This window comes from Pongo pygmaeus, chromosome 9 (assembly GCF_028885625.2).
Source record: "Pongo pygmaeus isolate AG05252 chromosome 9, NHGRI_mPonPyg2-v2.0_pri, whole genome shotgun sequence".
NCBI lineage: Eukaryota > Metazoa > Chordata > Mammalia > Primates > Hominidae > Pongo > Pongo pygmaeus.
The window spans coordinates 19,059,675-19,072,242 of NC_072382.2; the positions used below are offsets into that span (position 1 = coordinate 19,059,675).

Below are 12,568 nucleotides of genomic sequence, written 5' to 3' on the forward strand. Positions count from 1 at the left end.
AAATCAGGTCAGTCATGTGTCTTTTTGTTTCATTAAGTAAGGCAGAACCAATAAATTCCCAGCTCGGTGACTGTGGATAGCTGTTATGAACATCACTGCACCACAGTGGTCTAGAGTTAGACTCCAGGTTCCAGCCCCACTGCTTGATACTAATTAACTCTGAGACACCGGAAGAAACTTAACTTCTCCACATTACAGTGTCTTCCGCTGCAGCCCCCAGGGTTACTGTGAGAACAAAATAACATTAAGGACAGAGAGGCACATGGGCCGTGCTCAATACGCAGCAGCTGATGGACCTGCTCCAATGCAGCCCTGTGCTCAGGGCTTTAAGGTAGATAAAGACACTCAGCCCCTCTACCGGTGCTTCCTGCACCTCCGCATCCCCTTTCCCACGGCCACCCCCTCGGGGTCACCTTGTCCTCATCACCATTTCCAAGTTCTATGCTCTTTTCTCTCATTCTCTTCTCTTCTGTCATCTCTCTGTGCTCTCCTTTCCCTCTCTTTCACAATGTAACAGAGTAAACCTTTATGGCAGGTTTTCCCCCCTAAAATAGTGCTCTGAGGAGCTCCGGGAGTTTTGTCAGGGTGCCTGTGACTCCCATTTCTTTGGCTCTTTTCTCTCCAGTTCTTTTTATTTTTACTTATTGGGTTCCTGGGCAAGGTTTTGTTTAAAGAAATAGTTTCCTGACTAAAAATATCGGAAGCCACTGGTTTCATATTTGCTGCTCCATGCTGGACTTCGTTCACCTCCAGCCGTGGGCTCCAACAGCTCAGGCGCCCATGGCCGACTCCAGCCCCTGAGATCACACTCCCCAGCCCCCTAGATCAGAAAACTAACAGAGGACCTCTTTTTTCAATTTTTGGTTCTCCTCACCTTAAAAAATAGTTTCTCCACCTGTTTTTTTAAAATGTTTGGTTCTTTTCAGCTTAAAAAAAGAGCTAAGTTTGCAGCTATAATAGATGGCTTCAGTATTGACATCTAAGATAAATCAAAATCTAAACTGTCAAATCTGAATTAAAATTTAAATATCATCAAACTCTTATTTCATTTGAAACACACACTCCTCTACAAAATACACCAAACTTCCCTGCCCAACAGAAACTCCTGGGAATATAAACACAGCATCAATTTCCTGGGAGCTTAAAAGGCTGGTAATTACCATGAAAACACACGTTTTTAAGGAAGTCTCTACTCCTGAGTCTTAACAGAAAAGTAGGTGTTAACCAACAATAATAAAAGATTTTAAAAACCAAACAGAAGTAGTTAGAACTTCCCAAAACACATAGGGCCTTAATACTGAATGATGTGGCCACCAGAAATCCCAGGCTTGAAACAACATAGCACCTTTTCTCCTCTTCTAGTTTATGAAAACCATTTTCTTTCCAACAGGCAACTTGAATGGACAAGGCCCTAGAATACAGCATAATAAGAAATGGTTTGTCATCATCCCTGGGAGCCAGTCATCTTACCTGTGATGACTTTTATGACTCTGGGATCTCCCGAAGTCTCATTGCCTATTTCTGGAGTGATGGAGAATACATATGAAGTTGCTGGACGTAAGCCTGTGATGTTGCACCACGGTTGATGCACGACAGTAATTGTCTTCTCATTTTCCATCTCATTCTTTACTACATACTTGTACTGAGAAGCAGCTGTGTCGTTACTTTCCCAGGTTAAGATCACATTGGTTGGACTGATGGAAACAGCTTTAATGTTAAACACAGGACTGGGCCCTATATTGTTTTCAAAAAAAAAAAAAATTATTGCACTTCAAAAAGAAATGTAAGAGCAAGGTCTGCTCTATATGTCTAGTTTCCAGAAGTGGCTTTCCAATCACAGAGTTTTATCTCTCTTTGCCTCCTAGACTTCCCTGCACCAGAATTTATTTAAATCCATATGCATACATGTATGTGTGTATGTTAGTAAAACAGAAGCCTTTGGAACAGAAGCAAAACTGACAGAAGTTGGCCATGTTAGCTGTGACTTAAAAATGGGGTTAAGTCTGTATAGAAGCTGATACAAAAAGAGACCAAACTTTAGGAGGTCGAAGCGGGTGGATCACCTGAGGTCAGGAGTTCGAGACCAGCCTGGCCAACATGGTGAAACCCCATCTCTACTAAAAAAAAAAAAAAAAAAAAAAAAAACACACACACAAAAATTAGCTGGGTGTGGTGGCAGGCGCCTGTAATCATAGCTACTCGGGAGGCTGAGGCAGGAGAATCACTTGAACCCGGGAAGTGGAGGTTGCAGTGAGCCAAGATCGCGCCACTGCACTCCAGCCTGGGCGACAAGACCGAGACTCCGTCTCAAAATAAAAAAGAGAGATCAAAGATGCAAAATGAGTCCATCTCCCCATTCTCAGAAAACGCTGCATGACACAGAAGCACATAACTTTTTTGCCAAACCCTGACATCTAGAAGGAAGCTCAGTGGTTTTCTGACATAAAGATAGCAGGGGCAGAGCAGCGTAAAGAGAAAAGGACTGGTCTTGGAACCCAGATCTGGGATTAAAGACCTGCTCCATCCATTAGCTGTGTGACCTAGAATTAGTCCCTTCAAACCTCTCAGTCTCAAGTTCCTCTGTTGACAGCTCTAGCACACCACACTAAACACGAAGAATTATTATTGAACCACCGTGATATGATAAACAAGGGACAAGATGTGGACATTAGAAATCTGGTTTCAGGGTCCAATTCTGCTAGTCACTCACCATGCAATTTTACTCAAAGTCATCTCACCTCTCTGAACCTTAGTTTCATCATCTTAGACGTACAAGATCATAAACCAGTGGAAGCCATCAGGGTTACTAACTGTAAAACTACCAAATGGATGCATCCTAATTAAGCTGAAGACTGAGGAGTAACAACCAGAAACCGAAGAGTAAAACCCAGGTGATACGGCAGTCATTCTCAAGGAGCTTGGGACTAATGCCGAAAGAGTAAAGATGGCATAAGTGTTACCATCTTGCTATGTGCATGGACAGTGTGCCTCACCTGGCTCATGGGATATAGAAACATTCATCCAATCAATAAAAAAACTGCAGGAAGCCAGGCACACTGGCTCATGCCTGTAATCCCAGCACTTTGGGAGGCTGAGGCAGGCAGATCAGATCACTTGAGGTCAGGAGTTCGACACCAGCCTGGCCAACATGGTGAAACCCCGTCTCTACCAAAAATACAAAAATTAATTGGGCATGATGGCAGCCACCTGTGATCCCAGCTACTCAGGAGGCTGAGGCAGAAGAATCGCTTGAACCCAGAAGGCGAAGGTTGCAGTGAGCCAAGATCACGCCACTGCACTCCAGCCTGGGCAACAGAGCAAGACTCTGTCTCAAAAGAAAAAATAAATAAATAAGGCAGGAGAAGAAACAAGAGAAAGGAAAATGGAACAAGCAGGGAAGTATCCTGTGCCCCACAATTCAATAAACGCCATGCCAGAAGGCCCCTCCAAGCTTGAATTTCCTCTTTATAAAGTGACAAGTTCACAGAGTCAGAGTGGCATATTTGGAAGATGATCACTGTGCTTCCATTTACAATCAATAACAATGATGGTGACGAGGATGATGAAACAATATCAGTTACAGTGGTGCAGGTAGCAAGAACAGCAGCACTCCTTTTGAGAGGCCGCCCATGTCCCAGATGCTGTACAAGTATGTTCTCATTTATGCCTCACAACAACTTCGTGAGAAAGGTATGGCACCATTATTTCTTTTTTTTTTTTTTTTTTTTTGAGACAGTCTTGCTCATCACCCAGGCTGGAGTGTAGTGGCGTGATCTCGGCTCACTGCAACCTCTGCCTCCCGGGTTCAGGCGATTCTCGGGCCTCAGCCTCCCAAGTAGCTGGGATTACAGGCGCACACCACCATGCCCAGCTAATGGCACCATTTTAAAGAAGGAGAAATGTGTTAAGAACTACATTTTGTTGATTCATACAGGGATTCTGGGAAGGTTTTGGAAAAGCAAGTTCTTAAGTTCAGAAAAGAAAGCACAGTTAACAATATTTTTTGGTCAAATATTTTTTCTGCATCTACTGAAATGATCGTATGGTTTCTGTCCTTCATTCTGTTAATATGGTGTAGCACATTTATTGTTTTGCACAGGTTGAACCCTTTTTGCATTTCTAGGAAGAATCCCACTTGATCATGGTGAATGATCCCTTTAATATGCTGTTAAATTAGGTTTGCTAGTATTTGGTTAAAGATTTTTGCATCTTGGTCTATAGTGTTTTGGGTTGTATCCTTGTCTGGTTTTGGTATCAAGGTAATGCTGGTCTTGTTAAATGAGTTTGGAAGTATTCCCTCCTCCTCAATTTTTGGAAGCATTTGAGAAGAACTGTCATTAGATCTTCTTTAAATGTTTGGCAGAGGACTGGGTGGCTCACACCTATAATCCCAGCACTTTGGGAGGCCAAGGTGGTGGGGGTCACTTGAGGCTGGGAATTCAAGAGCAACCTGGGCAACACAGTGAGACCCCATCTCTACAAAAAATTTTAAAAGTTAGCTGGATGTAGTGGTGCACACCTATAGCCACAGCTACTTCAGAAGCTAAGGCAGAAGGATCATTTCAGCCCAGGAGTTCAACTTACAGTGATCTATGATCACACCACTGTACTCCAGCCTGGGTGACAGAGGGAGACACTGTCTCTTAGAATAACAACAATAATAAATAGAAATGGGAGATGGTCTATTACTGATTCAATCTCCTAACTCATTATTGGATTATTCAGATTTTCTATTTCTTCATAATTCAATCATAGTAAACGGTATATGGCAAGGAATTTATCCATTTCTTCTAGGTTATCCAATTTGTTGGCATATAATTGTTCATAACTGTTCCTTTGTATTTCTGTGGTATCAGTTTATAATGTCTCTCATTTCTGATTTTCTTATTTGAGTAGTGTCTCTTTTTTCTTAGTCTAGCTAAAGCTTTGTCAATGTTCTTTGTTTTCAAAAAAACAACTTATTGATCTTTTCTATTGTTTTTCTAGTGCCTATTTCATTTATTTCAGCTTTGACCTTTATTATTTTGTTCCTTTTACTAATTTGAAGATTAGTTTGTTCTTGTTTTTCTAGTTCCTTAACGTGCCACATTAGGTTATTTACTTGAGGGTTTTGTTTTTTGTTTTTTTCAGACAGGCTCTCAAAACCCAGGCTGGAGGTTTTGGGAGCTTGCTTTTTTTTTTTTTTTTTTTTTGGAGACAGAATCTTGCTCTGTTACCCAGGCTGGAGTGCAGTGGTGCGATCTTGGCTCACTGCAATCTCTGCCCTCTGGGTTCAAGCAATTCTCCTGCCTCAGCCTCCCTAGTAGCTGGGATTACAGGTGTGTGTCACTACACCCAGCTAATTTTTGTATTTTTAGTAGAGACGGGGTTTCACCATGTTGGCCAGGCTGGTCTCGAACTCCTGACCTCAAGTGATCCGCCCATCTCGGCCTCCCAAAGTTCTGGGATTATAGGCACGAGCCACCGTGCCCAGGGAGCTTTCTTTTTTGATGTAGGAGTTTATTGCTGTCAACTTTCTTGGAAGGGCTGCTTTTGGTGTATCCCATAGGCTTTAGTATATTGTGTTTCCATTTTCATTTGCTTCAAGAAATTTTTAAATGTCCCTTTTAATTTCTTCACTGACCCATTGATTGTTCAGGGGCATTTGTGACAAAACAATTAACAATAGTTACTGTGGGAGATGGCAAGATCAGCATGACCCCCGCTGGGGACCTGACCACGTCCCAGATCCTATACCAGGGGCTGTACAAGCATTTTCTAATTTATGTCTCACAGCAATATGAAGGAGGTTATGGCACCATTTTAAGGAAGAAAAACAAATATGTTAACAAAATTGCTTAAGAACTGATGTTTGTCTCAAGATATTTTTTAGTTTCCCTTTTAATTTCATCATCAACCCATTAGTTATTCAGGAGCATGTTGTTTAATTTCCATATATCTGTGAATTTTCTGAAGTTCCTCCTGTTATTTATTTCTAGTTTGATACCATCATCAGAAAAGATACTTGATATGATTTCACACTTCTTAAATCTGTTAAGACTTGTTTTCTGGTCGAACATATGATCTACCCGGAGCGTGTTCCAGGTGCAGTTGAAAAGTGTGTATTCTGTAGCTGTTGGATGGAATGTTCTGTATATGTCTGATACATCCATTGGGTCTAAACTGTAGTTTAAGTCTGATGCTTCCTTATTGATTTCCTGTCTGGATCATCGTCCATTGCTGGAAGTAAGGTGTTGGAAGTCCTCTACTATTAATGCATTGCAGTCAATCTGTCCATTCGATCCATTAATATTTGCTTTATATATTTAGGCATTCCAGTGCTGGGTGCATATATATTTACAATTGTTAAGACCTCTTGATGAATTGATCCCTTTATCATTATAAAATGATGTTTGTTGTCTCTATTAAAAGTTTTGAACTTAAAGTCTACTTTATCTGATATAAGTATAGCTACTCCTGGCTCTCTGTAGATTTCCATTAGCATGGAGTATCTTTTTCCATCCCTTCACTTTCAGTCTAGGCATGTCCTTGCAGGTGAGGTGAGTCTCTTGTAGACAGCATATTATTGAGATTTTTTTTTTTTTTAACCCATTCACACACTCTATGTCTTTTGATTAGAGAATTTAAACCCTTTACTTTCAAGGTTATTATTGATAAGTAAGAACTTACTACTGCCATTTGGTTGTTTTCTAGACTCTTTGTTCCTTCCGTCCTCTCTTACTGTCTTCCTTTGAGGTTAAGTGATATTCTCTAGTAGTATGTTTTGATTCCTTGCTTTTTATTTTTTGTGTATCTACTAAAGGTTCTTCTTTGTGGTTATCATGAGGCTTATAAAAAGAATCTTATAGTTATAACAGGTTATTTTATGCTGATGACAACTTTGATCACACACACAAACTGACCTCTACACTTCTAGTCCATTCCCCCCTCACATTATGAATTGTTTATGTCACCATTTACATCTTTTTATATTGCATATCCCCCCTGCAAGTTATTGTAGTTATTATTTTTTAAGTATTATCTTTTAACTTTCATACTAAAGATATGTATGACCATTACAGTATTCATGTATTCTGAATTTGACTGTGTATTTATTTTACTAGTCTTATCCTTTCTTATGTTTTCAATTAATCATTAGTGTCCTTTTCTTTCAGTTTAAAAACTCTCTTCAGCGTTTCTTATAAGACATGTCTAGTGGTGATGAACTCCCTCAGCTTTTGTTTCTCTGGGAAAGTCTTTTATCTCGCCTTCATTTTTGATGGCCAGTTCTGCTGGGTATAGTAATCTTGGTTGGCAGGTTGTTTTTCCCTCAGCACTGTGAATATATCATCCCACTCTCTCCTGGCCTGTAAGTTTCTGCTGAGAAGTCCGCTGCTAGCTAAAGTGGAGCTCCCTTATATGTTATTAGCTTCTTTTCTCTTTTTGCTTTCCAAATCCCCATTGTCTGTGATGTTTGACAGTGTGATTATGTTCTGGAGTAGTCTTGTTTGAATTGACTCTGACTGGAGTCATTTGTCCTTCCTGTACCTGAATATTTATATCTTCCTCCAGGTTTGGAGAGTTTTCTGCTACTATTTCTTTAAATAAGCTTTCTACCTCTTTATCTTTCTCTTCCCCTAGATGAACTCCAATTCAAATACCATGTCTTTTGATGCTGTTCCATAAATCCTATAGGCAGTCTTCATTCCTTTTTATCCACTTTTTTATTTTTCCTCCTCTGACTGTATATTTTCAAATAATCTGTCTTCAAGTTCAAAGATTATTTCTTCTACTTCATCAATTCTACTCTTGGTGCGCTCTATTACATTTTTCATTTTGTTCAAAGTATTTTTTAGCTTCAGAATTTCTGTTTGCTTCTCTGTTAAATATCTCAATCTAGTCACTTATTGTTTTCCTCATTTCTTTGAATTCTTTATCTGTATTTTCTTAAAGTTTGCTGGGCTTCCTTAAAACATGTATTTTGAATTCTCTGCCAGACAGTTCGTCAGTTCATACATCTCCCATCTCTTTACGGTCAACCACTTGCACTTTATTTTGTCTCTCTGGTAATATCATGTTTCCCTGATTATTCTTGATCCTTGTGACTCTGTGTTGATGTCTGTACATTTGAAGAAGTAGGTTCTTATTCCAATCATTGTAGATTGGCTTCCTCTGGAAATGCCCTTCAACAGTAAGCCTGTCCAGAGATTTCTGGGAAGACCATCTAGTATGGTCCCAACCTCTAAGCCCAAATTTCTGTAACAATAATTAACATAAGCTTGCTATGAATTTCTTTTCTTTTTTTTTTTTTTTTTTTTTTTGAGACAGAGTCTCACTCTGTCAGGATTGCAGTGGCACCATCTCCACTCACTGCAACCTCTGCCTCCTGGGTTCAAGCAATTCTCCTGCCTCGGCTTCCCAAGTAGCTGGGATTACAGGCATGCATGACCACACCCGGCTAATTTTTGTATTTTTAACAGAGACAGGGTTTTGCCATGTTGGCCAGGCTGGCCTCAAACTCCTGACCTCAGGTGATCACCCGCCTTAGCCTCCCAAAGTGCTGGGATTACAGGCATGAGCCACTGTGCCCAGCCCCTTAAGAATTTCTAAAAGTTTCTCATATTACCCTAGAAATAATTCAATGACTTATTTTAACTGTGTATGTGAAATGATTTTATCAATACTTCTAGAACTAACAAAACTATTGTATCACAATGTTTTTTATGAAAAATTATAAATAAATAATCTACCTTCCCAACAACAGGGGAGTAGTTAAATAATTTACAATGCTTTCAGACAAGTAATTCTTAAACACTGTGGTCTCAGGGCCCTTTTAACTTCTTAAAAATTATTAAGGCTCCCGGAGAATTTTTGTTTATATGGGTTATATTGATTAATATTTATCATACTGTATTAGAAATAAAAAAGATAAAGTTTTTTAAACAATATGAAAGCATACATTCCATTAGCTGTAAGAGTGACAGTGTCATCCAAAATCATATAGAATCTGCAAGACTCCACTGTACACTCATGATAAAATGAGAGTAAAGAAGCCAAATAACATGTTAGTAGTATTATGATGATAATACCCAGAAATACCTTGAAAGAATCTAGGAGACCCCTAGAGATCTCTGAACCACAGTTTTAGAATCAATGATCTAACCCAGGTATCCGCAATGTTTTTCTGTAAGGGACACAGAATAAATATTTCAGGCTTTACAAGCCACAAATTCTCCATTGCCACTACTCAATTTTAGCATGAAAGCAGCCATAGGCAGACTCAATAAAACTTTACTTACAAAAACAGAAAGTGATCTATATTTGGCCCAAGGACCATTATTATCTTCCAACCCTGATTTAGACAATAGAATGCCAGGCAGGTATTAAAACTGTCCTGTAGAAATGTATATACTAACAGGGAAGAATATTTGTAATATATTGGTGAGAAGCTACATGTAAAGGATGACCTTGATATTTGTAAAACAAAATAAAACATATATATGTATATACATATGCACATAGGCATGTATATATCTTAAAATTATAAAACTCGTATATCAAGTGATAGTGGTTATCTCCAGTTAATGATTTGCTTGTTATTCTTTTCTTCTTGTCTATGTTTTATATAATGAATATGCATTACTATCATTATAAAAATTTTTTAAAAGATGTTCTTAAGTAATTAAGAGAAGAACAATATTTGGAAAACATGACATTTATAAATTATACTGATTTCCTTTAAGAAACATGACTGGCAGAAAAGCCTATGCTTACCAGTGCTACTGGGAGTTTTTTGAGATGCCCCATCAGTCCCATTAGATCCTTGTTCAGGTGTTCTTAAACTATCGTTGGCTCCAGAGTTTTCGCCACCCTCACTGGTGTTTGTTTCCACCTGAGGTGTTCCAGTTCCATTCTGTTTGTGAAAGGATTCTGCTGTACTGCTGATCTGAGTTACGCCATTTTCCCCTGTGGCAACAGTTGCTACTGAAGGGTCAGGAATTGGACTAGGGGCTATGCAAAGAAAGTAAACAATTAGATTAAAAATATATTTCTCCAGGAGACAGGGATGCCCCACCTCACAAAATATTTACACTGAAATGAAATGCACACTTAGGAAAACTGATCCCTCTCTTTCTCTTCTTTGTATCATCACCTACAACACGAGCCCCTCAGAAACTGCCGTTTCTGGCCACATGGAGAGTACCTGGCCACGAGAGTGCAGAAGCTCCGTGCTTACACTGCACACAGTCATTCACAGGAAATGACAGGAGGCGTGAGCTCCTATGGCCAAGAGCTCAGGCTCTGGAGGAGAACCTTGGCCGCAATGGCTGCTTTATCTTGAATTCATTACTAGTCTCCTAGAGTCTCTGTTCAGAGACGTGCAGCAGAGACCACTCTTGACCCCCAAACTCCATTCCCCCATTTTCCCTTCATCATACTCCTGGAGATTTTTGGCCCTGTGTGTGCATGGCTGCTGGGAACAAAGACCACATTTCCCAGCCTCCCATGCAGCTAGATGTTGCATGTGACTAAGTTCTGTCAAACAGAGTGTGACCAGACGTTCTGTCTGACTTCTAGCAAGTGTCCTTAAAGGGTGGAGCACAACCTTCTGCCCTTCCTCCTTCTTATAGCTGTAGTGTGGATGTGATGACTGGATCTCATGCTGCCTGGCTCTAGAACCAACACTGTGGCAGTGGCTGCAGCTTCCTGATCCCAGGATCACAGCTCAGAACATACACTGCTGCATCCAGCAACTACAGCAGGGACTTCCTGATTCCTCCCTCTGCTGTCTGTGACCAAGGTGGTAACTCTCTAGGGGGTCAGTTCTGCAGCCTTAGTCTGGGAGTCATTTCTCAGGTCCAGGCCTAAAGCCTCCTCCCCAGCTGCTAAGAGCTGACTTGTGCTCCCCCACCCCCAAAGTCATATGTTGAAGTCCTAACCCCCAAGACCTTGATCTTATTATAGCAGCCCTGGCAAACTAATACAGCAGCCCTTCCAATGACTCTGTAAACTCTCACTTCCCAGGGTAAACCCTTTCAGTTAAAATAGCTCATGATTTCTGTTTCCCGCAACTGAGCCCTGGCCAACATTCTACTATCTACGGTAGATGTCTGTCTGCATAGAAGTGTTCTTCTGCAGCAGTGATTCAAGCCTGTACAAGGTACCCACCAGTTTATTTATTAAACTAATTAACAGGAAGAAAAACCAACTGCAGAACTCTTCCCATTGTTTGCACAGGCTCTAATTACCATTATTAATTGAGATTTGCTTTATTAGAAGATTTCAGCAAGGTCTGCCCTGTGTATGCTTCCATGAGTACAATCTAATTATTTTATCTCACAAACTGAGATTTTACCAATCAGGAAAAAAAAGTTCCCAAATTTTGGGGAGAAACAAAAACCACTGTTTTTTTCCCCCCTAAAAGGTACATTTTTTTAAAAACTACCAACTACTATTATTTTTAATTTTTTTTTTTTTTTTTGAGATGGAGTTTCACTCTTGTTGCCCAGGCTGGAGTGCAATGGCGTGATCTCGGCTCACTGCAGCCTCCAGCTCCCAGGTTCAAGTGATTCTCCTGCCTCAGCCTCCCAAGTAGCTGGGGATTACAGGTGCGTGCCACCATGCCTGGCTAATTTTTTGGTATTTTTAGTACAGACGGCGTTTCACCATGTTGGCCAGGCTGGTCTCGAACTCCTGAATTCAGGTGATCCGCCTGCCTCAGCCTCCCAAAGTCTTGGGATTACAGGCGTGAGCCACTGCGCCTGGCCTTCAATTCTTATAGAAATGTTTTATGACCAAAAAACTAGTAAGGACATAATCCCGGGATGGATGGTGCTTTCAACTGAATATATTTAAGCTTCCTTAAAAAACTTCTAGTCATATCCTTATTTTTCTCATTTTATTACAGACCAGGGAATGAACCAGCACTGTCAGCAGTTGGGACTCAGCCCTGTGCATGAAAGCAAAACATGCGGGAGTCCAGGTCTCGTTTTCCAAAGGTTATGCCGACCTTCCACACCATTCTTTAAATGTAGCAATGTAGCAACAAAAGGGCAATGTAGCAACACAAGAAAATACTTAAAGGATAACAGCACATAAACAATATACAAATAACGTATTACAATTTCAGCTAAGTTAAATCGTCCACAGATGAGGCTAGAAAAAAATTACAGAAAATATAAATTTTCATCATGATTGCACAATTAATTAAAATTTTTTCTTTCATTTGTTGTTTCCACCCTCACTCCTACTTCTAAAGAAAAATTGGGGCCGGGCGTGGTGGCTCGCACCTATAATCCCAGCACTTTGGGAGGCCAAGGCGGGCGGATCACCTGAGGTCAGGAGTTCAAGACCAGCATGGGGAAGCCCCGTCTCTGCTAAAAATACAAAAAATTAGCCGGACATGGTGGCACATGCCTGTAATCCCTGCTACTCGCTAGGCTGAGGCAGGAGAATCGCTTGAACTCGGGAGGCGGAGGTTGCAGTGAGCCGAGATGGCACCACTGCACTCCAGCCTGGGCGACAGAGCGAGGCTCCAACTCAAAAAAGAAAAAGAAAAAGAAAAATTGGAAACCGAGCAGGTTTTAAT

General features: G+C 40.5%; 1 protein-coding gene across 3 annotated transcripts in view; it reads right to left on the bottom strand.

Annotated features, from left to right (window-relative positions):
• Positions 1-12,568, bottom strand: part of PTPRJ (protein tyrosine phosphatase receptor type J) — a 190,410-nt gene that overhangs the window by 48,324 nt on the left and 129,518 nt on the right. For 2 of the 3 annotated variants that reach the window (XM_063671817.1, XM_054439524.2), the window contains exons 3-4: positions 9,754-9,990; positions 1,471-1,734 (exon numbers count right to left, since the gene is read on the bottom strand). In XM_063671817.1, the coding sequence (XP_063527887.1) occupies positions 1,471-1,734; positions 9,754-9,990 (501 nt within the window). The remainder of the gene's footprint in view (positions 1-1,470; positions 1,735-9,753; positions 9,991-12,568) is intronic. The other variant, XM_063671818.1, reaches the window with a different exon arrangement.